At 35.2% G+C, this 26,320-nt stretch overlaps 1 protein-coding gene across 6 annotated transcripts in view; it reads right to left on the bottom strand.

Moving 5' to 3' along the window:
- The window catches only part of Parp8 (poly(ADP-ribose) polymerase family member 8), a 183,372-nt gene that overhangs the window by 57,238 nt on the left and 99,814 nt on the right, over window positions 1–26,320 (bottom strand). For all 6 annotated transcript variants that reach the window (XM_004848543.3, XM_021261437.2, XM_021261440.2 and 3 more), the window contains exons 5-11: window positions 21,989–22,078; window positions 21,088–21,158; window positions 19,523–19,600; window positions 17,839–17,933; window positions 8,332–8,392; window positions 7,847–7,937; window positions 3,862–3,928 (exon numbers count right to left, since the gene is read on the bottom strand). In XM_004848543.3, coding sequence (XP_004848600.1) covers window positions 3,862–3,928; window positions 7,847–7,937; window positions 8,332–8,392; window positions 17,839–17,933; window positions 19,523–19,600; window positions 21,088–21,158; window positions 21,989–22,078 — 553 coding nt within the window. The remainder of the gene's footprint in view (window positions 1–3,861; window positions 3,929–7,846; window positions 7,938–8,331; window positions 8,393–17,838; window positions 17,934–19,522; window positions 19,601–21,087; window positions 21,159–21,988; window positions 22,079–26,320) is intronic.

Below are 26,320 nucleotides of genomic sequence, written 5' to 3'. Positions count from 1 at the left end.
AAGCACTGCTAAAGCATTTTCTGTTGCTGGCGCTGCTGTTAAGACTCAATCCTGCTGTCCAAAACAAAAGAAAAGGGAATAAGAGAAATGCTGCATGAGGGTCTCTTATTTACTAAGAGCAAACCTAAACGGTTGCAAACAGTACAGATTCTAAATTTGCCATCCTTCCTGTATGTTTTTGGAAAAACAAACTTTTAATATTTGAGATTCTTTTCATGAATAATTGTGAAGATACAATTAAATGTTTAAATATTATGTAATATTAGACTAACCAAACCAGTCACTTATAATTATGGACACAAACATATCAGACCAATATTTATCAACGATCATGAATAAGAAAAGGCTAGTGCATATTAACAAATTTCTGACCTAGCTAAAATTTCTCCATGAAAGTAATTTTTTGAAAATCTGGAAGCAAATATTAATAAAACATGTAATACATTCTACTCAGTTTTTAAACAGCACAGCTCACAGCTTTCTGTAATTTCGCAGAGTTAGAATTATATCCACCATTTCTTTTTCTGAACCTACATTATGTACTCAGAAGCCATTAAAGGTAAAGTTATTTATTTCTAGAATTCTGTGCTTTCATAATTCCGGTGTTGTTTTGGTCAACCCCATCCCACTTTTGAAAAAAGTTCTTGAGAGGGAAAATTGAGTAGACAATCATTAACCTTAAAATGTGCCAAAGTGAGGTGGTACAAAACGTGGGGAGTATAATGAAGAGGCAGGTCCTGGGACCTGCGAGATATGGGCTCAACCCAGGAAATAAAGTCTAATTGCCCTGGAGAACCACACCTAATCCTAGAACAGAAAACCAAGACTGTCTCTGGTGAGTCTTTACAAAAGAACACTACATAATAAAACGTGCTAAACATATGTTGCAAGTCGAATTTAGGTTAGAGATGCAAAATTCTAAAACATTAAGGGTTTATTGTCTGATTTTATATTTGCACATAAACTCAACACTGGGGATTTACAAAAGTGTTGCTCCCCCATTTTCAAATGTGGATGATGTGCAGCTCATATTTGAGTAATGCTGCCTCAATGTGAAACCATAAAAATCTAGAAGCAAATCTAGAGGTCTGTGACAGGGAAGACTCTAGATGTTACACATGAGACTTCCTGTATTAGGCAGAAAGTGCCCTAAATAGCAAAGTAAACAATTCCAAAGTGTTTGCTCTTGGAATATTGCTCAATAAAGGTTGATGTATAATACCAAATGAAAACTGATCAAAATACGAGGGAATGTGTAGAATGCATCCTGATGAACAACCTAAACAATATGCTTCAGTATGCAATTATTTTGTGATCTTCCTTTACAAATTTAAGTTAAATTTACACACTAAAGAAAAAGATGGGGAGGGAGAAAGTGAAGGAAGAGGGGGTAACAAATTCTTCAAGGATTCTCCATAAATACAAATACTTAAGGGTTAAATATTCACAAGTGTAGGGTTTATTGTTTTTATGGCTCTCATCAAAGACAAAAGACAGTTGCAGGTGCAGCTCAGTGGTAGGTAAAACATCTGTCTAGCATGTGCAATAATTTGCAGCCTTGGGTTCAATCCCCAGCACCAGGGAAGGGAAGGGGAAGGGAGGGGAGGGGAGGGGAGGGAAGGGAAGAAGAGGGGAAAAGAAGAGAGGAGAGAAATTTGTGCTGGCAAGGATCTGGAGAAAAAGGAACCCTGCACACTGTTGGATGGAATATAAATCGATATAGACATTATAAAAAACACTACAGAGATTCCTCAAAAAATTAGTCAGAACTCCATATAATCTTGTAAGCTCGTTAATGGGTGTTTAAGTCAAGGAAATTAAATCAGCATGTTGACGAGACACCTGCACTACCGTGGGTCACTGCAGCACTATTCACAATGAGAGAGAGGCGGAAACAACCTAAGTGCCGCCAGATGATAAATGCATGAAGAAAATGTGGTCCATGTATCTAATGGAATACCATCCTATTATAAGAAAAAAAAAAAGAATGAAAGTCTGTCATTTGCAACATTATGGATGGAACTTCACATTGTTATAATTAGTGAAATAAGACAGACATAGAGAGATAAGTACAACATGACCCCACCTACATGTGGAATCTGAGAAAGCTGACCTTGTAGAAGTTGAGGAGAACAGTGATCACCAGAGGCTGTGGGGAGCTGGGGAAAGTTTGAGAAGCAGGAACACAGTTCCAATGAGATATGATGAAGACATTCTAGTGTGCTAGTGCAGCCTTGGTGACTGCAGATAACATACTATGTGTTTCAAAAACTTGAAAAAAAGGATTTTGAATGTATTCACCATAAAGAAATCACAGATGTCTGATGAGAATATGTTTAATGTGATTTTTAAATAATACAATTTATACATATTACATTAATATGTATATTTCATACATATTAATGTGTATATTTTATGTAATGGGTATATTAATATGCATATTTTAATGCTGTGCATCTCTAAAGAAATAAATTTAATTCAAAGTTTTTTTAAAAATGCAAATTCACTTGTTAATTATCTATATATTTTTGTTAATTATTTATATTTAACCATCCCACAATGTATATGTACTTCAAAACATGTATACAATAAATGTTACCTATCAATTTTTTGAAAATTAAAAATTAGCAAATAAAATTGGCCTCAATTCAAGTAGGGTAATTCTGTCTCCTCTAAGAAAAGTTAAGGTTCATCTAGATCCTCTGTCTGCATTCCCCACTGCAGTGAGAGGAGAGAGAGCACGGACAGTGCCTTTATTTCCTGCAGGGAAAATCAAAAAAAGCACCCTAGGTCTGTACCAAAACACAGACCGATGAGCCCCAAAGGCCTGTGCCTTCCCTCAGACATGTGATCATTTGATTTTAGTGAAAGTTCTAAGTCAATTCTTATGTCTATCAGATAGCAATGTCCTTTTTCTTCTCAAAAGACCATTTCTATCTGCTGCCTTTGTATTTGGCCAGTGTTTTCATTTTCCATTTTTCAAAAAGAAGTTTTTACAGATAATAGTCTTTAAAACTCAAAAAAATTAGAGTTCAGCAGTGAAAAAATTATCAATAAGCCTCTGTGAGATTTTGAGGCAATACACAAGGGCTTCTGCTCAAAACCTATCATAATATTTCTACTCAGGTCTACCAAAAATACCAAAATGCACAAGAATCCTGGTGACTGCATACATGGAAGATCATGGGTTGATAACGACACGTTAAAGAAATTAACTATATTCAAATTAACTATATACACACTATATTTTTGAAGACCCATATCCATTTATAAAAGAGAAACTGAGTCATGTATTACTCAGGGTCCAAACAGGAAATACAGAGTTCACTTACAAAGGAAGTGTTTCAAAGGTGTAGGAATGAGAGAAAAGAATAGGATAGTAACCTAGGGCCAATGGGTGGGACTCTGTTCTCACCCCCAGACCTGAAGCACCAGCAACCCGCAACAGAAGCTGGTCAGGAGAGGCGCCAGTCTGAAGTCCAGAGCAGATGGGAGGTCAGCTCCCGTGACCTCCTGGAGAAACAAGCCAGGTAACCAACACACCCTTCTCCCTCTCCTCGCTCCCTGTTGGTCACCCTGGAGAAAAGGGCCCTGTGTCCACACTGGCCAGACTTCCTGTAGTGTGCAGGGTGCTGGAGGGATGGGGACAGCTCTGAGCTGGAAAATGAAGGGCCTGTGCCTGAGCCCCAGGGAGTGCCGCAAAGCAAATTAGGGACTCAGTTCTTTGCATCAGGAAGATTTCTTCTCCTCAGGCGCTCACTTCAAAAATGTCTTAGTGAACAAAAATGGGAGGAAATGAGCAAAATGGGGATTCAGTTCTCTTGAATAGAAATGTATTGTTTTATTCTTCAGCGAACTTACTTTTTCAGCTGATGTCCCAATCCAAATCGTTCTTTTGTGGAAATCTGAAAGACATCAACAGTGGGCACTGGAAAGGAAAAAGAATCACTCAAACACTGACTTCAACTCAACCATTGGTGGGAAAAAGACTGTGAAGTAGCAGTACACAGACATTCACGGAACACAGTGCACATAGGTCTATTCACTGCTGTTTACAGGACATGTACATATAAAGCACATATACATATATATGATCATTAACGGTCATTTAACATGAAAACAAATCTGTATATGTTGACAAATAACATGTACAATGAAGGTGGCACACACCTATCATCCCCACACTCTGAGAGCGGGAGGCAGAAAGATCTGGCCTGGGTACTTTGGTAACTTACCTAGACCCTGTCTCAAAATAAAAACTTCGCAAAAATGCTGAGGATGTAGTTCAGTACAAAGGCTTTAGGGTCAATCCCCAGGAGTCACAAAAAAGAAGTACTATGATAAATAATAATCTTGCAAAATAATCAATAGCTTAAATAATCACACCTAGGCGAGTTGGCGCACCATTTTTTGGTGGAAAAGAGACAAATGTTTGTAATTCTTACCCATAATATTGCCAGATTAAAACAATGGGAGATAAAGATAAGGAATATGAGGTGTTCTGTTGCATACCCTCCCGTGGCTCTTTTTTTTTTTTAGGCATTCATTTCTTCTTTGCATCAATTACTATTCACTGATTTAGAGTATCATATACCCACTGCATCGGTCACTATAGATGGAGGAATAAAAAGACACACAGAAATATCGTTGCCCACATGAAGCCTGCAGGGGAGGGAGGACGCAGAGACGAAAGGAGAAAACAGATAGCTGGAGACCAGTGCAGAGAGGAGCAGGAAAGAGGCACCATGATAGGATATTAGGGCAGAGAAAGTCTATGGCTGTGGGTGTGCGGGGTCTCTTGGTCAAATCCAGTAAAGATGATCAAGAACTTGTCACACTGAGGGAGGCGATACACTGGCTCAGATCAGCAGAGTGGATGAATGTTTTGGATTCACACTTTCTGGGAGAGCTGACAGATTTCACTGCTGAGTTGGATCTAGGTATGGAAAAAGGAGGAGTAAAGGGAAAATCCAAGGATTGTGGAAACCTAGAAAGATGAAATTTACCAACTAGCAAGTAAAAGACCAGATGGAACAGATTTGGAGAGGTGAAGAGAGTTATTCAGCTTTAAATATTTACCATTTACTAAGATAGTCATTTGATTCTCAAGTATAAAAGCGAGGTGGACAACTGGATAGAGAAGAGCAGCAGCAGGCACTCGGGAGAAGACAGGGCTACATCCGCGTGCCTCACCTTCTACAGCAAGGTGGAGGGAAGACAAGGCTCCCTTCCCACCTGCAGTGAACCCGGGGCTGGGAATTTAAAAGTGAGTAAAAATTCGAACATCCCAAAAATTCAGTGGAATTTTTTTTCCAAGAAAAAGATGACAAAATGAGAATACAGGGTACTCTTTTGAAGAGGAATTGGAAGGACACAAGCTTTTCACAGGAAGAAAGGAAAAGTGGCTGGGAAGAGAAGACAGAGCAGATACAGAGGCCTGGCTGTCTTCCAATAGGAGGAAAAATCCAACATGCGCAACTAGAACTCAAACCTTCACTAGTGGAAATTGTGCAAGAGAAAAAAGAAAAGTGATAATAACGACACCCATCTTTATCCAGAACATATCAATTAATGTTGCAAAATGAAAACACAAAACTCAGAACTTAATCATAAGATGCATGACTAAAACACAAGTGTCAGTATTTTATCAAAATGACAAAATTTCCTAGAAAATATAAATTACAAACACTGACCCAGTCAATACGAATAAAATCTAAACTATCCACAACCTTTGAATACACTGAAAGAGCTCACAAATGCTTATTTTAAAAGTATTCCAAAGTTCAAGTGATAAAATGCATATTAATGTAATTAGCTATAATTAATTATAGCCAAGGTAGTGATCTATTAATAACCAGGGGAACAGCAGAGAGTGCTGCATTTTTTTCTCTAAATCTAAAAATATTTTCAATTAATTTTTAACAATGTCTTTAAAAATTAAAAGCTTCCTAAAACCCAGTAATAACAAGTTGGAAAATAAATTGGACAATAAAAATCTGATTAAGCAAATAAGCACTCAGGAGTAAACTCACCTAAAAATAGCAACATAAGCCAAAATAAGAGTAAAACACAGAATCCTGCTCCTATAAAACTAGAAACTACAACGAATATTCTTTTACAGATAAAATAAGTATTACTACTTTTAAGAAATGCCTCTTCTTCCAAAGTTTATTTACAAGTTTACCTTGGATACAATCAAATTCATCACAGGGTTCATTTTGGGTGGCAAGAAAATGAGGAAGAACTTGCCAGAATGTACTAGAAATACATTTTCACATTTTTTTTAAAAGGTGGGAGTTAATCAACTTTTCCTTATCTCTCATATAATTTCAGTTGAGAAATGAAGGCTGCCCAAGGTGCGTGGAAATTATTCTGCCACAAATCACATGAGTGTAAGAATAGAAGACACCAATCAGGAGACAATTTGTACTGAAAAACCTTTTAACATAATGTCAGTTGTTTATTATTTTCAACTAAAAGCAGACCTGCCCTTTACATCATAACCAGCCTTATGTTAGCCATTTTGAAAAATATACTATCATAAGAATCTTTAATTTCAAAGTGGATACAAAGGTGCATTTCTTCAGTTCTTATCATTCCTGTTCACTCATGGATACACTGTCAGCTTCGCCCTAGCTAAATATTGTAGTTCAAAATAAGTGGCATTCACACATTTCCCAACCATAGGAATAAATGTTTTTCTTTTAAAAGAACTGTTAAGTAGGTCAGTCTAAATCTTGTATTAGTCACATACTTTTTCCAAGTTCATCTTACTATAAATGCTGGTACTTTCAAAGACTCATTGCAGAACACTCTTAAAGAAGATGTATTCTCTACCCTTTTCATTTGTTTGAAATAAGTGAAATTAGAAATTAAGATAAGACCTAATTATTTCATCTAGAATATAAATTACATGTTTCTGTTTGGTAACATCATTTCTAGTTCTACTCATATATTACACAATTATTGCCCATTTTAAATTGTATTTTTTTCTTCAATTTTTCAACAACAACAAAAGCCTTTTGGGGAATCTACAAGATAATGACGTGAGTAAATACTGTTCAACAAGCCCTAACGTAACCTGCACATTTAAAAACAGGTGAAAACTAGCCAGAAAACCAAAATCAAGGAATAACGCCACCCCTGTAGAAAAAATTTCCAGCAAATTTTGCTATAAGTAGAACAGGTGCAACAAGCTAGTCCTAGAATTCCCAAACTATGAAGGAAATGAACAAAAAAATCATCTCAAAATAAGGGGTCAAATGAAGCAAAGTATCCTCCAGGGCAGTCCTGGGGGACCAGCAGTGCAGAGTGCAGGGCGAGTCTGCAGGGCTTCCTCCTCCGCCAATGGGAACCCATCTTGATCTCCGGCCTACAACCTTTGGTCAAGTCCTCTCACGGGCAGACCCTGACAAAAACTTTGCTAAGTATTGCTCACAGAGAAACAACAGAAGGACATGAGAGTGCCACAATGATAGAAAAATAGAAATAGCCCAGCCCAGTGTACAAATTCAGGTTAGGACCCAGCTTCTGTCCGATCCTGTAGGTAATACTGAGGCATAGAGTACACCTCAAAATTTGTCTAACCATGACACAGAATGGCCACCACTCAATTCCCACACCAGAAGGGAGGGAGGAGGCGAAGACCTCCCGAGTGCCAATCTGCTCTTCCCAGGAAAGAGAAGGCTTATCAAGCTTCTATGTGTAAGAGGAAATCTACTGAAGGTGTGAGCTGTTGGCAGCAAGGGGGACAGAGGCAAGATATTTAACACTTAGAATACATATTTTGCTTACAGCACAGTGCACAGCTAATTAATATTCAACACAGTAGAGAAATAAAACTAACCTGGGCCATTTAAATACTGTGTGAGTGAACAGTGGAGTCGGACAATTATAGGTTCTGTTCGAATTACTTCCCAAGCCACAGCAATCTCTTCCTGCACAAAAATATTTAACAGCTGAGTCAGTCATACTTCAGAGTTTAAAAAGAGAAAAAAACTTTAAAAACTGATGTGAAAGGAATGCATAAATTAAGAAGGCCTACACATGACCCCACTCTAATGTGAAAAGAAGGCCAAAGTATTCTTAATTCTTGCTTTTATGTATGAAAAATAAAAGTAAAAACTTATAATGAATTACTATAATAAAAACCATAAATTTCAGGAGCTATTAAAAGAATCCATACCCAAAAAATCTTTATATTATCTCTCCTTCTTTAACAAGTGGTAGCATTTCTTCATAAATCAGTTTAATGTTAATGTGATCATACAAGGCAACCAAAAATAACTGTACTTTAAATGTACCAGTTCTATTACAGAAATTGATACTTACATCAAGAAAGCTCACATCAATATGCAGATCAATATCTACATCATCAATGGCTCCATATTCCCTGAAAGCAAAGATTAACATTAATCTTTGTTTTTCCCATTTTCCTTAAAATATAGTGTGTGATAGGTTATTTTAATTAGAAATTCAATCACCCGTTCTGATCCTTGATTTCCACAGATACCACAGAACTGACTGAGGGCATGAATTACTACCTCAATGTAGTTAAGCTGTCACTTGCTGTGACCTGTGTACCACAGAGCTATCTGTGTAAATGCATATGCATACATAACTCCAAGAGTTGCTTGCATCAGTTTTCAAAGTAGTCTCCCAATGTGACTGTGTTTTTATCACACTCTAAGACTGAAGAGCTGCTTCTAAAGGCAAGAAAAGAATTCTGGCATACGTGGGGGTGGGGAGAGGGGTGCAGACACAGTAAAACGTCCATGAGGTTCCTGCTCAGCCACTGGTGGTTCAGAAACTGATCCAGGTGCCCTAGGACCTAAATACCTCTGTGTTTGTGCAGGTAGCTATAAAAGTTTAATATGTCAAAATTAAAGTAACAATCATGTGTTCCAAATGAAGGGACTATGAAGATCAACTTTTGTATAGCTCAAATAAAAGAAATAACACAAAAAAATACTTTTAATATTCTCCAGACATACATATCTACATTTCTGATATGCCTACAAAATTCTAAAGTTACAAATACTACCCATAGTGAGGGATATAACTACAGAAATAACTTGCAATGATAAAAATTAATGACAAATATTTATTAAGCACTTATGTACCAGAAACTTTCCTAAGAATTTCATCTACATATGATTACTTAATATTCACAAAACATTACAGCAACTACTATAGTATTATTTCCACATAATCTGAGGCCCAGAGTAATGAAGTAACTTAATCATTGCTCTGCATCATGGCTGGGACTTAAATACGTGTATTCCAGTTATCTAGACATGCATTAAATTGGTTCAATATTCAAAAGTTACCACTTTGTATTAGAAACCAGGTTACATATTAGTGGATAATCTCATTAGGTCCTCATCACAGATATGAAGTCAGCGGAGGAGTCACTGAATCTAACCATATGCAACAGTATCTGATACATAGCAAGGATTCAGTAAAACTTCCTGTGTATTATATGCACAAATAATACAAATATAATACAGAATTATGGCACATTTATAGGGGCCAGAGTAGAAAATGGCTTTATGTAACTTAATAAATAAGAAAATCTAGGAGATTTTTTTTCTTGGCATCTAAAACCGGTACAAGGCAGTATATATATTAGATTATAAAAGCTTAGACTCTGGACTTTCTGCATTTTCTCCTTAAAAATACATCAAAACATTGAGCACATTTTTTTATAAAACTGTACTTTTTAATTTTTAATAGTAATACTTTTTAAAAGTTACATTTAAAAAAGAAAAGTATAAAAATAGCTTACATTTAAAAAACATCACAGCATCATAATGTATGCTTTTCATAAAAGATCATTTAGAAGTGAATATGAAATCATACAGAAAATACGACAAGAACAGGGACCAAGAAAATGAGCCATTTCTTCTATGTCTCAAATTCAAGGTCCAGCAAACTTTCTCTGTGAATAGTAAAGGTTTTTCGGATTATATATGGTCTGTTGTCACACATCCTCCTTTGGTTTTTTTCTTTCCTTTTTATGCAGCTTTTTAATAATGCAAAACCCATTTACAGATCATGGATTTTACAAAAGAGGCCTCATAACTCGGTAATTATAATCTAACAACCCTGCACACAGCACATGATTCATATATGGTAAGCCAACTTTTTTTTTTGTACTGGGAATCAAACTCAAGTCCTTAGCCTGCGAGGCAGGTGGTGGAACCACTGAGCTAAATCCCTGGCCCAAGCCAACTATTCATTGCTAGGCATGTTCAGACAATCAGTGCAATGACAAGGAGAATGACAATAATCAAAAGAAGTTTTGGAGAGTGAAGAGGCCTTAAGGAAGCACCATTCCATTTGCAGGAGGGAATCTCAGGAAAGTAAGGGCCAATCTGGGCAAACTTTTATCTGTCTCAATGTATGCAAAAGCAGAAATTGGAAAAAATTCAAGTATTATCCCAAAACAAGAGAATATTTAATTATGTCATGTTCATGAAAATTGCCTATTGTTAAAATTACTACAAAAATACTATATCCTGGAGGGAATGATGCTAATATACTCCTTTCTACACAAGCAGATTACCAAAAAAGCATGGAAATTAAAATGATTTAAAAACTAGAAACAGAACAAATAAAACTAAAGATCGCATTCAGAATTTTATAGAAAATGTAATGTATTTCCCAAAAACACAGACTTAACTTCTGATTAGAAAAGGTAATATAGAATCATTACATCAAACGCAAGAAGCAAAAAATTACACACAAAAATAACTTCTAACACCACAATCAATGATAATTATTTTTGGTGATGTCTTTTTCATGTATGGCATCTAAAGGTTTCCGACCTATTCTTTTTCTTCTCCTAGAGTTGTATTTTTGTATATCGTAGAATGTTTTTCAAAACCATAACTTTAAATGGCTGTATGTATATAAATACAGTTGTATAATAAAACATTTGTTGCCTTTGATTTTGTTATATCTAACAGTCCTCTGGATAAAAACTCATGTGCACCTATATTCTCATGGAATAATTTCTAGAATTCCTGGTTCAAATGAATAGTATGACTTAATTTAGGATTCCTGATACATACTGTTTAGTTAATTATTTTAAAAGGTTAAAATTTATAACCAGCCTAGCTGGTGACCATTCCCCCATATCCTTATCAGCATCAGATATATTCTTTTTCTCAACTTTTCCAATTTCATTAGGGAGAATTACTCTTTTATTTGAATTGATTTACACTGTCAAGACTCTGGTCATGTTTAGAAGCAGCAAGAAAGGAATCTGATTTTTTATTTTTTAAATCAGTAAGAACCTTATCCAGTTATTTTCCTCATACATAGTTTTTCAAAGCACTTCAACAGAATTTAACATAAAGTTATGATTAGAATGTGACACATCTCATTTTAAAAGTTAACTATAAATTTTAAAGTATTCTAGGTATAATTTCTTGAGCAATTTTTTGTTTAAAAGTTAGCTTCTTCCAAATTTCAAACACAATTTATTTCGGGGGGGGGTGTAAAAAAAGTTACAAGTGCTCTTCTTCACCATAGCAGAGTATGAATACAGGGTTAAAAGAAGGTTGAAGCCCTAAAGGTTTGCAATTAACTGGATTCTGCAGGTGTAGATCTGTAAATAGTTACTTGTTCTGTTTTTATGCCACAATTCAAAGAACTCACAAATGACACTGCGTATATGCAAACCCATTTCCGTTGTGACACCCTTTTTATATAATGCCAGTAATTTCAAGTTTCCCATTGCAAGATTACAAAGCGTGATTACAGCTTGTCCAGATGCAGCGACCCAGTCAGTCATCAGGATCATTTCTGTATCTGAATAACTTTGAGTAGCCCAGGATCTCATGAATACCAAATGCAAAATCAAGTCCAGTATTTGACAGATGAATGCAACTTGAATTGTGACTGTGTCCTGAATGCAATACTGGGTTTATAATAACTCACAATAATTTCATGTACTGCTTATATATTCCCTATGAAAAGACCACATCTAACTGAACTTAAGATTATTTTTTAAATGAAGGAAATAATACAGAAATGATATGATCCAGTTGTTTTGCTCAGGAATGGAGGGTGTGGGAAGAAATCCTGCATTAAAGACCTCCTAAAAACTAGTGAGACTTCCAATTCCAGGTGAGCTACTCTTCAGGTCTATACAACTTTAAATTAGCCATTTGATTTGGGATATTTACATATGTCCCACATTAGTTAAGAACCTACGTAAGAAATAACTGTGTTAATAGCTTGTGAGGATACTGTTAGAATTGTTGACCATTTATTCTCTTGTTTTTAATGAAATCAATCAAAAACATCCTCATTAATGTGACATTCACATGTATATTCACAATGTACAAGATCATCTATCTGTGTTGGTCTTCCATTCTCTGTAATACTATAGCTTATTCGCTCTACTTTTGGAATATTTTGTAGTACAACCTGGTCAAAATGAGGTGTGATCATGCTAGTTATGAAAAATGTATTTTTAGATATCTAACTATTCCTTATAAGCTAAGAAAATAATGTGCGTGCGCGTGCACACACACACACACACACACACACACACACCTCACTACAGACCTCTACTGTAATCATTTGTGCTTTCAACGACTGGGTGGTTAGATGTTGAAAGATATTTTGTGAATAAACACATGCCTTCCTGTGACATCTGAAGCTCAACAGCTTGCCCCTATCTCTACATGCCTACTCAATGTGTGATTCTGCCCGGTGTGGGGGACATGTTTGGGAATGGGCCAAGAAACATGCAAACTCAGTAGTCAGGAAGAAATTTTAGCAAGGCCAAAGCATTTACAAGATTGTATACGAGGTAGCTATAAGTTTCTCTAAAAAAAAAAAATGGGACTGAGAAAAATTTTAAAAATTAGATCCAGATAACAAAGGAATCTGATCTTTTCTAAGATGAAATAATATTGCATGAGAGGTACTGAGTAAATAAACAGGTGTTGTAACTGCAGTCAGCTTACGTGGCCCTGGTTTTGCTTGAAGCAAGTCCAGGCCTGGGGAGCAAAGAGGAGTGTCCAGACTCGTGACTGTCTGAAACCCACGTCTAGATCCTGCTCCTTTGTCTTTGGAAAATTCTCTCCCTTTGGTGTTGTTACCCTGTGCACCTCCTGTCATTGCTTTCCTGATTTTCAGTGTCAGACTGTTTTTCTCCTTAGCCCAGAGGCAGAGGGGAGAAGCAATATGCTGGAAAGAATATTACAAACTTCCAAGCCAAGATCATCTTTTGATGAATGACATGTTTCAATGTAGGCTGTTACGTTGTGGTGATAAACGGCCTCAAAATTTCAGTGGCCTAACACACAAAAAAAATTTTATCTCACTCAACATGAAATTGGGGGGTGGGAGGAGATCAAGGTCATCATCAAGGAGTCCAGGAGAAATAGGAACTCTCACTCCAGCACTTATGTGCACATTTCTCTGCCCAAAACTAGTTACATGTCCTCCACCAATATTAAAGGGAACAGAGAGAACAGCACTACCATATTCCCAGAACAGGACAATCAGAAGGTTTGTAAATAGTCCTGTTGGCTACTACAAATACAAATTCAGAAATCCTGAGAAATTACAGTGGTCTATCCTGATTTATGTGGCCTTTTTCTTGCTTTTATCTTTTTCTTTCCTTTTAGAGATATGTTGGTACCTTTGAGGTGCATGAGCCTGGCGGTACAGGTTCCTCAAACCACTAATAAAACCTCACAGTTCTTCTGTTCTCTAAGTAGCAACTCAAAAAGGCCTCATCAGATTCCCAGTACCAAAAAAAAAAGGTCTCATCAGAGCTGTCCAGCCATAAAAAAAGTAATCAAAATGCGGAAGAGTCATAATCCTGGGAGCTTCCAGCCTACGCTAGGCATTAGTAATAATAAAAAGGTTAGATTACTCATACAGTTTCAATTTTTAACATGAAAGACAGCATGATCATAAAGCAAAGGTATCTTATGTGCTCGGAAGTATTAAATTTCACAAGGAAATCATCAGAATTATTTCTTGCCTAACCAACTGAGAATTCTCTGGCCTGCGATTCCTTGCCTTATCTAAAAATGTTGATCTGAAACTATTTTCAAATGACATCAATCAACATTATTTTATAAACATATGATTATAGGAGTTTATTTACAATGAAAAACATTCTAATGTAAAGCATTTTGGTTGCATAATTAAAAGTGAACCATATTCAGATGGATCACTGGATTTCTGTTGTTCAGAGCTAATTCACTTCCCATACAAGAGACTACAGTGTTAAGCAAAATAAAAGCAGACGAAGAAGGTTAAATATTGCATGGTTTCTCTTAAATGAGAATCTCAAAGTATAAATAATTTCAAGCAGGGAAGTAGACCTTTTGCAGATAGGAAGGGGACTCTAAGGATGGGTGGAGAGAGAAGGAAGGGAAAGTAAAAGAACTAAGGTAGTACATGTATACATATACCAACTCCCCTGATAAATGTATTCTTTATGCGCTGCAAACAGGTACTAATAAAAAAATTTTAAAGACAACTACAAATCAGAATTATCATCAATGGGCCAGGGATTTAGCTCAATGGCACCATGCCTGCCTCCCAAGCGCAAGGTCCTGAGTTCGATCCCCGGTACCAAAAAGAATTATCATCAATGTTTGCACATATGATTCAATGCAATCATTTTGTTTTTGAATGATAGGGCCAGAGAATGCTGTCACTGCCTATTAATAGTAATAAATCTTTTACTTGTCATTTTTTCTATACCTTCTTTTACTCTCTTACTAAGAGTTTTTTTCTCAGTCTAGGCAATCAGTTATTCCCTTCGCTTAAAAACAAAAAACTTAGATATGGTTAGCTGCTTTTCTCATTAGAGGCTGCTTTAAAAAAAAAATGACACCAAATAGCCCACTGTGCATATTGAGGTACTTTTGCTCTTCAAAGTCCATTAAGTTCTTATAAGCCTCAATTAAGTAAAAGAACAGCTAATTAGAACAGTCTGTTTTCAATAGACTTAGAACTTTGCACGGAAGATGATTCCAAGATCTTATGCCTAACTCCCTCATTTTCCCATGTGTCCAACTTTCAGTATTTGAGACTAGAAAGTAAATTCATTTTTATTTAAGTAAATCAAACTACTATTGCTCTTAATATCATGAGAACTATTTATTTTGGAATCATTCTCTATAACTAGAGAAAATCTAGAGCAGGAACAAATATGGCTTGCATTAATCCTAAATTGGATCAAAACTGTTGTAAGTGAAATAGGCAAGGAAAAAAATCCAAGACATTTATAATGTTAGCTCTTTCATTTAACTAATACTCCAGACATTTATCTAAGTTTAATGCTAATAACTAGCAATATTATTTACAGTAGAAAATACTAATACCAATCACCATAGGTGCTTAGTAAGTGCTTGGTGAGAAAACAATTTTATATAAACATGACAAGATAAATGGAGCCTAGATAACATGAAAATATGTTTTACAAAAAAAAAAAATCTTTCCATATAAAAGCAATCTATATGTATTGTTTATCATGCTGCACTAAGTATCGTAACAAAAATATATATTTTGAACAAAATAATATTTGAATTTTATGTTGTAGTATGAGTTTAATTACATTGAAAAGCCTCTTATTTTAGTAGAATGGTAAATTATGGTTTTAAAATTAAAGATTTAAGCTTATAAGCAAACTTCGATTACTATACACATTAGCCATTCTTTTGGACTACTTCTTTATCAATAGCTCCTATGGCCTTCCTATATTCATTATACAACCCTACGCCCTACTAATAACCATATAGCCTAATCTGGAGCCATGACAGATACCAAATGTGAAATTATAATAGTTTAATTTGCAAAAATTTCAAAGCTCACAAAGAATTGTTTTTTAAAAAAATATAATCTTATCACGCTCACTCAACAGAAGCCAAGAGTCCAGAGCAGATCTGGTACACAACCCCAGCTTACTTAGGCTGCAGGTGGTAGTGTTTTCTGTTTTTGCAATTAAAATGAACTTGGCAGTTATAAATTATAGCCATTCTGTGCTTCCCAATAAAAGATATTTGTTCATCCTTTCAAAATATGGGTATGCCCATTGAAGAGAATAATGTGATCAGCTCTTTTCTGAGACACTGCCATGGAAAACAATCAAGAAATCACCATAAATTCTATATTTCATATATTTCCCATGCTATACTAAGTATCAGGAAACAATGATTAAAAACAATACAAAGCAAAATAAATAAATACGAAAAAAGCACTGGCCCAACATGCACAAAATTCAGACTAGAGAGAGAAAAAAACCAATAATGAGAAGTATAATAATCATGACAAAAAGCCAAATGTTTTGGGAGTCCAGAAGGCAAAGTAACAGTAGAGATTCAAAGAAGGCTGGGGAGAAATTGACCTTTGGACTAGGGTTTGAAAAGAGACAGCAATAGGATTTGGAGGGAAATGTCCTTCAAAAAGAAAAATGCATGTGCAAGTGCCTGACATTATGAGGGAATCCTGCACACTGGGGTGGGCTGGGTAGAAATGGGGCTAGAACTGAGGTCAGGTCAGGAGAGGGAGCTGGAGTTCCTTGGAAATTTAAAGACTACACTATAAACCATGTGTGGTGGCACATGCCTGAAATCCCAGCACTCAGGAGGCTGAGGCAGGAGGACTGCTGTGAATTTGAGGCCAGTCTAGGCTGCATAGGGAGTTCGTGGCTAGGCTGAACAACATAGGGAGATCCTGTCTCACAAAATTAAAAAATAAATAAATACATAAAAAATAAAGACTACACTATAGGCAAAGAGAAGAAAGCTGAAATGATCAGAGATTATTCCTGTAAGCTAATTTAACAGCAAAAGGTCCTTCTTTTATATTAAAGAGATAAATGAAAGGTAAATAAGAAGGCTGAGTTCTTTGGAATGATCAAATGCAATAAATTTTATCGCTAAATATTAGGTAGTAACAGATTAAAATACACTATCATTGAAACACTATACAAATCTATGTCTTTTTGTTCAGGGGCCAGATCACAAGGTGGTAGAAACCAGAGTGTAGGGAGCAATGCTACATAATTTTAGGGAAAAATCATTTGAGTAGGCCTAGTTTTCCTGTCTACAGGCCAGCTAGGACATTTCAAACATAATTGCATTTTGGCCTCGGGTCACAACTGAGACCTCAGTGATCCCTGGATGCTGTAATGCTCCAGGACAAGACCACACCTTCGGGACACGCCAGGGAGGAACCAAATATTTATCTGCATAGTTCCTCACTGTTCTTAGATTTCCACTGCCCCCTTGTCTTTTTACACCTTGTTTATCCCAATGTAAAGTACTGAACTCTACATTTTCACTTGTTACATCTGTTTCCCCATGTACTGAATAAAAAGTGCTGTAAGCTGGGGGGGGGGGGGGTTGTCTTTGCTGCCCAGAGCAGCACTAATCAGACCCAAAGCTCAGCTTCTTCTCATTTGTCTACCTTTCCTGTAATTCGCCGTGTGCTGCTGTGGCTCACAGGAGACTAGGACTTACTGCAGAGGTTCTCGCAACGTCCCCTTCCCCTGTTCCCTACACCAGAGGTTTTACATTATTTACTTTATTGTTCGTAGGGCTGTGGCCTGGATTTATAATAACACGAGGCCAACTGGCCAAATCTACTATAGTAATTAATTATGATACTTCTGAGAAGTAGCATTTCTCCAAACCATCCAATGAATTGTTAGCCACATGTACAAAATAAGTCACAAATACCCATTTTGTGTAAAGACACGCACAACAAAATCTATCAAACACTTTCACATATAACTGACCTCAAAAAATTTCTTTAATTTAAATTAATTTTTATTCATTGAAGGCATTTCTTTACCTGAGAGAAACTGCATGTGGGCCATAAATCTCTCTCACTGCAGATAAATCGGCTTCCAACTGAGGGTGCTTGTGCAGTTCCCCATCGTAGCTCACCTGGAAGGTGATTCGGAAGTGACTCAGGAGTGAACAGCATTAACACAACCAAAACACAACAATCTCCGGGACGTGTCCCCCTGTGCATTCTGCAGAAACATGCTGCACTTCATTAAAAAATCAAGGTAAGGGCCAGGGATTTAGCTCAGTGGTGCTGCTGCCTGCCTCGCAAGCGCAAGGTCCCAAGTTCGATCCCCGGTACCAAAAAAATAAAAATAAAAAATCAAGGTAATTCAGTAGTATTTTCATTAAAGTTCCTGTGCTTACATATGGCTAGTAACATTCATTAGGTTTAAAGGTTAAAATTTGAAAATTTTAACCCTGAGAAAATCCCGGCGCTGAGAAAATGAAAAAACGGAAACAAAGTCTTTGCAAATAGGGAGGGATGGCGGGGTTGAAGGGAAGGCAGGGGAAGGGGGAAAAAATAAGAACCAAGAGAGATTATGTAACGGTGCAAATTTCCAATGATGAATGTCATTAAATTGTATACCTAAAATGTACCAATAAAATAAAATTAAAAAAAAAAAGAAAATGCCAGAGTTAAAACAAGGGAATTATCTGGCAGATATTCTGCAAAACTTCTAGAATGAATCTCTAGAAGAAAGAAGAGCATTTACATTCTCTCTGCAAGAACTAGTTCCATACACAGAACAAAACAAAAACTGCAAAAGAAATACTTTGTGTTACGTTAAACATTACATTGGTTAAAGAATCACTTCATTGGGAAAAACCTTCCCAATACTAGAAAGTTACTCCTTGAAGAGAAACTTAACTTAACTTTGTCTACATCTCTACTCTCTTGCTCATGTATGACTGACAAATTACTGATTTTTTTAAAATTTTGAATAAATAAAGTTACTTGCATTCTCTCACATAGTAATTTTGGCTTTAATGACCCTTTTTTATCAAATAATCCTCCATTTTATTGTCCAAGTTATAAAGAACATTAGAGCGGGGGAATTACATAAAGAGAAGAACATACCATATAGCCACGCTGTAAAATCAACATGTTAACATTACTCTGAAAAAAATCTGATCAAATACTTCATCTACATGGCTGTCATTGACGTCATAAATGTGGCTTCATCTATGTGGCTATTTTCATATATTTAACTCTGATAATTCTTCATATCAATTTTTCAACAGTGAAGGCAATGACAGTGAATCCAAGTTAAATAATGAAGATGCTCAATAATTAGGGCCCATCAAGTTTTATGAAAATTAACCATCTTCTAGTTAAAACAATCTGCACTGTTCTTAGAAATGCCATCATTTCAAAATACTGAGTGTGATATGCTTAAGATATGTAAAACTCCAAAACATAATAAAATGTCACCTATAAAATCTCTCTAATGAGTTAAGACAATTTCAATGTAAATGATTACAATAAAAAGATTTCCAAAAATAATCTTAATGTCTAAGAATATGTAGAAAATTGAAAATAGCTAAGTCATACAGATATTCTGGTTAATTACAGAGTACTCATCCAAGCCTACTGCTTGTAACCCTCAGGCACAGAGTTCCACTAGGACAAATGTGGCTGTATGAACTAACTTGGAGACTGGGGATTGGAAGACAGGTTAACTTACTTGTCCTCCATAATAGAATTCTTCTGAATCATTATCCCCTTCAGAATCTTCTTCCACTGTACTATTTTGTCTTGACTCCTAAAATAATAGAACAAGAAGACAATTTTAACTGTCACACTAGTTTCCTTTCTTTTGCAGATAAAGTAGCAAGTGACTACATTTTGTGGCTATTACATGGATTTTATATGTAAAATATCCTTGGTGACGTACAATCCCCAAACAAAAGATTGTGACAGTTTTGTGGATTCACTTACCTCTTTTTATTATTCAAATAATTTTTTTAAAGTTTTCTTTCACTGAAAGTAGTATTTGCAGTTTAATATTTGATGTATATTAAAGACTTATGGGGGATTTAGTTCAGTGGTTCCGCCACCTGCCTCGCAAGCGCAAGGACCTGAGTTCAATCCCCAGTACCAAAAAAAAACAAAAAAACAAAACCTTATGTATAATCAATTATATCATCAGCTTTGCTCTGATAAAACATTTGGCAGGCTCATACTAATTCAATTTTTATTAAAAAGTTCCTCTGCATTATTTATCTGAGACTATTCAATTCCACAGACAACTCTAAACAATAGTCTAAAAGAAAAGAAACTTTGAATGCAATAATATAAAAATTAAATTATGAAAATATGGATCATATTATGAAGAGAACTTTCAGTATACAGAAATTATTTGTTTTGCAATTCAGAAGTATCTTTAATTTAATAAACTTTACCTTGAAGTTTGAGTTTTTAATTAACTGAATCATATGTGTTGTGTGTCCAAAGTACAAGCAATGAAAATTCATGGTGGCGTCCCTGGGACTGACCTTATTAACAAAGTTAGAAGGAAAAAACTGGCTCCTTTGGATGCACGAATCTACTTATCCAGTGTTTTGTCACCCTTCCTAAATTTTAAGTTCTTGAGGAAAACAAAATAGCCAAGTATAGGGACTCTGGATTTCATGAATTCTTCTTTTGATCAGTAACGGTTCTGTCCAAGCAGTGATTCTCATTGTAGATTAAGGGGGGGGGGGGGCGCTAGTAGTGCAACACAAAGAGGGAGGGGGGTTGTATCGAATATACATCTTTCAGAGAAGAGCTGCTGCCCCGTTGCACTTGCTTTGTTTAATGTCTTAGTATTTATTCACAAACTCAAAATGAATTTTTCAAAAGGAAAGATATGAGTGTTTTTTTAACACCAAATAATACCCACTTTCTGTGTACTTTGGCTAAAAAAATCATGCTTTACAAACAAAATTTTAAGGGTACCATCAAAATTATGTCTACCCATGTATAGTTATTAATATAAGATACATACATACTCCACCACTAACTATATTATTTGATGAAACATTATAAGTATTTTTGTATGCATTTTATTTAGATTTAAACTAAATATTTCTATTATTTTAAAGGAAACTTCCTTCTTAAGAGTTAATTTTAGCACTTAAAAAGTTCTTTAGTCATGAGCTTAAGTTTCATTCACCATATGCAAATAATCTAAATAACATTACAATGTTAACTACAAATAACTAGTAAATTTAAAATATTTTCAAAAAGTAAGAAATATAACTTACATACCTCCCCATTTTCCTTTTGCAGTTTGGATTTTATGGATAAGCAACAGTTAATGTCATTTGTTTTTCTTAATTCTGAAAAGTACAAGTTGGAAAAATTATTTTCGTTTTCACCAAATTATTTACCAAATGTTAACAAGTTTCCATATTTAAAAAAAAAAACAACTTAGGTTATTCCCTCCATCTTGTTTTCAAATTTTATGGTTGGGAAAAAACACAATATGAAAGCTATTCAGATTTTTCACTGTGCATAAAAATGGTTATGCAACTAGAGTAGCAATAAACAGATTTCTTAGGAAGAAAAGGTGCAAAGGGGAAGGGGAAGTGGGAGGGGTAGAGGAAAGGAAAGCAGGGAATGAAATTAGTATGAGAAAATGAAAAAAATGGAAACAAAGTCTTTGTAGATAGGGATGGGTGGAGGGGTTGAATGGAGACTAGGGAAAGGGGGAAAAAATAAGAACTAAGAGAGATTATGTAAAGGTGCAAATTTCCAAAGATGAATGTCATTATATTGTATACCTAAAATGTACCAATAAAATAAAATTTAAAATCAAAAAATAAAAAATAAACAAATTTATTCAACTATCATATATTTCATGGTATCTTCATTGCATGGATTTTATATTAAGTTTGTCTAGCAGTATCACCATAGGAGGGAAATATTTTATAAGAGCAATGTCAACATAATACACTTAACCAGAGTTTTTTATAAGTACTATAAACTTACTCATTTCAAAAATTACTTTTAAAAAATGTCATGCATGTTAGACAGTAAGTTTACATGGAGAATCAGACTTATAGGTAGTAAAGGTGAATATTTTAAGTATAAATTTTTTAAAAATTCCAAAGCTATCTACAATTAAGAAAAATTAACCTCAGATAAGAAAATACCTTGTTACTATTACCTGTTGCTATTCTATGAAAAATTACTGGAATTGGCTCTGTTGTAACTAGTACATCTTCATCATTTTCTGAACTTGACACATATGTATTGTCTGCAATGAAATATAATTAAATGCAGTTACCCGCAAAAGTACTTTCATAAAAAATAACTCGTATCCACATCACTTTAGTTCCAATTCTCATAAAGGACATAAAAGACATACTGCTACTCTAAACTCAGAAGTGAACTGCACTTTTTGTACGTGGATTAAGTATAAATTGCCTCTTCAAAGATATTTGCATCTCTTTGAGAAATACAGGCTTCAGATAGAACCAAACCATTTCATTTCTAATATCCCATGTGGTAATGAACCATCTGAATGCTACCTGGCTGCCTCAACTCACTGAACTGGGTCCTGTTCAGTGTCAGTAGATACTACAAAAAGTACAGTTATTGAGTGGAGTGAGAAAACTAAAGAACATTTAATATAATAAAAAACAAGATTTGAAGACAGGTCATTCAAGAATGTGAGCTGAAGATTTTGTTGCCATCATGCCCACTACATTGCTCTACTATCTGTTCCTAAATGAAGTAAGGTCACCCAATTATTATTCTTGCACAAATTAAGTTATCTATGTGTATTATATAATTGAGTAAAAAGCATTAAATTATTAATATTTTTATGTTTACCATTTTGCCCATATACATCTACATGCGTCGTTAATTTAATATAATAGCCAGGTTATTTATTCTACTTTTATCATTGATGACCACAGGGCATCTATAAGACCACTATTTAACAAACAGTTCACTAGTAATGGTCCTATAATGCACTGATTGATGACTTACTAAATACTATAAGTAAAACATCCGAAAAGTAACGTAAATATGAATCAATTTCTACTAAGTGTTGAGATGACTGAACAAATGTATGTCAGAATCTTTATGAACCATATTTTCATAATATTGTGTCAGTATACAGCAAACAAGATTTTTAATTTTTAATTGATAGATGCCTAAATTGTTGCTCTGTTTCTAAAAAGAAAACCTCTACTATTTTAGAACTCAAGAAAAGGGAATGGTATGTATGCACAGCTTAGCTGCACATCTCTCAATAGACATAAGGCTTTAATAGTTATTTGGGAAGGTGAGAAGGAGTAAGTGTCAATTATGTTTGAAACAAATCAAGTTTGCCAGGCTGTTCTCTGGTAAGCGTTAATTACAGATTTTTCTTTATTTCAGTTTTCAAGTACTATTAAAGAAGCTATGAGAGTTTCACGTTTATCAAGTGGGGTAACAGGATTAAGAAATAGATTTAATATAAATTTACTGTTCATATTGTTTCAGTGTGTTGGTTAGGAGGCTGACAACTTATCAAGAGACTCTTCTGCCAGTAATCTCATACTTTCAGGCAAGTGTTAAAACCTCTCCACAAGAGCCAGCCTTTTTTTCTTTTTCCTTAACTCTTTCCTCTTCCTGATTCAAAGGTATCTGCTACTATGCATAAAGGATTCTGGGAAGCAAATGTTAAAAGAAGGTTATTAAAAGGGACACTATTAAGGCAATGACCAATAACTAGAAAGGAAGATCTATGACAGTCCCTAGAGTGGACAGCTGCATGCAGTATCACAGAATGCTAGAGATTTTATTCAAAAAATTTTGAGGCAAGCAAAGTTAGACAATATGCTGAAAGAAAATATAGTAAGTAGCTCAATCTAAAGGATTTTTCTCTCAAACAAAATGTCTTACATGAAATAATATACAAACTACTCTCAAATTCATTGCAAAAGAAAAAAACACCTTCACTATGAAATTCAGGAAATTTAAGCAAACCTGAAGGCAGAAGGATTTGATTTGAGATAATATAATCTAGTGAATACGTGTTGAATAATCCTGAAGATCAGAATTATGCCTTCAAATGTATTTTCTGAACTACATGCCTGTTATCCAAGTACTCTGGGAGGCTTGAAGCAAAAGGATCACATTCAAGGCCAGCCTGGGCAATTTAGTGAGATCTTGCCTCAAAATGAAAATGAAATTTGGGCCGGGGATTTTAGCTCAGTGGTTCCACCGCCTGCCTCGAAAGCGCAAGGACCCAAGTTTGATCCCCGGTACCAAAAAAAAAAAATTGAAATTTGAAAAGGACTGGTATGTACTCAGTTTGAAGGTCCTGGGTTCAGTCTGAGATTTGCCACCAGTTTGATTAGTTTTTAAGCATTATAGTTTTGTTTTTGGCTTAATGTACCCCAAATCAAAATATTTTTAGGTCTCATGAATATTATCTGTTAAATTACCACTGCAACATAAGAAGCCATATCAGATCACAGAGGGATATATAGTTATGATCATAAAGGCAGCCAAAAGAGCACATCAAGTCTAGATGTTACTTCTGAAAATATTTTTTCTTTTTTGCTAAAAATTTGAACATAGTGACTTTTAAGAATAAAATAATACTGGCCAGGGATTTAGCTCAATGGTTTCACTGCCTGCTGCACAAGCGCAAGGACCCAAGTTCAATCCCCGGTACCAGAAAAAACAAACAGGACCCCATAGCAATCATGAAAGAAAAATATGACAGTTGCCCTAGAACCATCCCCAAAATGATACAAGCTCAGACAGACTCCACTAGTTCTATTAAATGGTCAAAGTATACTTTAGTTCCTTCAGCAACATGAAGTCTATTATGCCAAAATATATAACAAAGCACAAATAAGTTTTATAGATCAACATTAAGGTACCCATTATAATTTGTCACTTTATTGTTCAAAGAGGAAAATATACATGGTAACTCAACAGATGTCACATAAGAATTTGATAAAGAGTTAATATTACTAATGTTTTGTAAAAGTACATGAGAAAAACAACGATGAAAGCAACTGCAAGTATGCTAATTTTGAGGAAAAGGACAAAGCTGCCAATTTCCATATCTACTACTAAAAATTAATCCAGACATTCCAGTTAGTGCTAGGAGACAACAGAGATCTAAACGCTGGAAAGGAAGAGCAAATATTTCTGTATGAAGTTGTCTATCTGAGAAGTCAAGCCTAATAATTCTTAGAACAATTCTTAGTAAAAATAAATATGGACTAAAATTCAGTAATAGCAAAAATATTATCATATTTTTACTCACTTTGAAAAAAGCTTACATAAAAGCACTATTACTACTCCTCCTACAGAAGCAATAGAATTCAGAACTGAACTGTAGACCTTGTTGGAAAACTGGGCTCTGTACAGAATATTTTGGTGTAGTAAATGCAGCAACCAATTAAAACTTGTGCCTCGGTATTTCAGTCTGGATACTCTACTCTCTCGTCTTGTGTTTTTGGAAAAGAAATTAAATTGGAAGCTCACTATACACTTTCTCCAAGAAGGGAATTCATTAACAAGAACAGAAATGATAACTAATTCTTTGTTTTAAAATTCACTTTTTTAAAAAAAATGACATTTCCAAGTGGGACTCTGGAGTGAGAAAAATCTTGAATAATATCTCTTGGCCACAAGAGGGAGCAAAACGTGTGGACCACTTGGTTCCCCAAAGGCATCATCTATGGCGCAGCTGTGCCACGGAACAGTTCTCTTTGGGATCTGTATATGGGCTTTGATCTGTGGCGTTATCATTAACATCTCCACTTAAGGTCTGCACCTCCCGGGGCTGACATCTCTACAAGATGCCTGGATGAAACACACAATAATTATACTATTTATAATAAATAATGGGGCTTTTATTTTCCAAGCAAAATTACCAAACATTCAGCATCCAAAACATACATTCCCATAATATGAGGGACATTATCACCTTCAAAAAATATTGTTCCTTAGAAAAATTTCTTGTCTTGGTTCTTCCAGAAATACCTGCCTAGAATACTTCTTCATATTACTATTAAGAACAAGCATGTAGTAATACAAAACAATAACCATTATACCACTGTACAATACATGGAGTGCACAGCAAAATAACAATAAGGAAGTTTGTAGTTTGCAAAAATATCTTAAAGTGTAAAATGATTAAATGCTTAATGCAAATGCCTGTATCAATTTATTCATTAGTTTTTAAAATAAACTCAAATATGTGTATATATTTACACACATACAGAAATGACTGAATAAATAGATTAAGCTATATATTTTTTTGATATGCAAGGCCAAAGGATGTTTCAAAACAACTGGTTCAGTTCAGAAACTCTTTAATTGTAAAGATGAAAGAGAAGAATGGAGACTGGAGCTGTCATCTGAACAACTCTGCAGTTGGTAAATTGTTCTGATTCTGGAGTGCATCTTAGAGTGAGATATGTACCCAGCAAGCACCTGACAGAGTTCTACATCGACAGCTGATAGGTTTCGCCTGCCAATGCTT

This window comes from Heterocephalus glaber, unplaced genomic scaffold (genome assembly GCF_053883595.1).
Source record: "Heterocephalus glaber isolate CG9 unplaced genomic scaffold, H.glaber_assembly_v1.0 deba00001538, whole genome shotgun sequence".
NCBI classification, from domain to species: domain Eukaryota; kingdom Metazoa; phylum Chordata; class Mammalia; order Rodentia; family Bathyergidae; genus Heterocephalus; species Heterocephalus glaber.
This window is presented reverse-complemented; position numbering and strand designations above follow the sequence as displayed.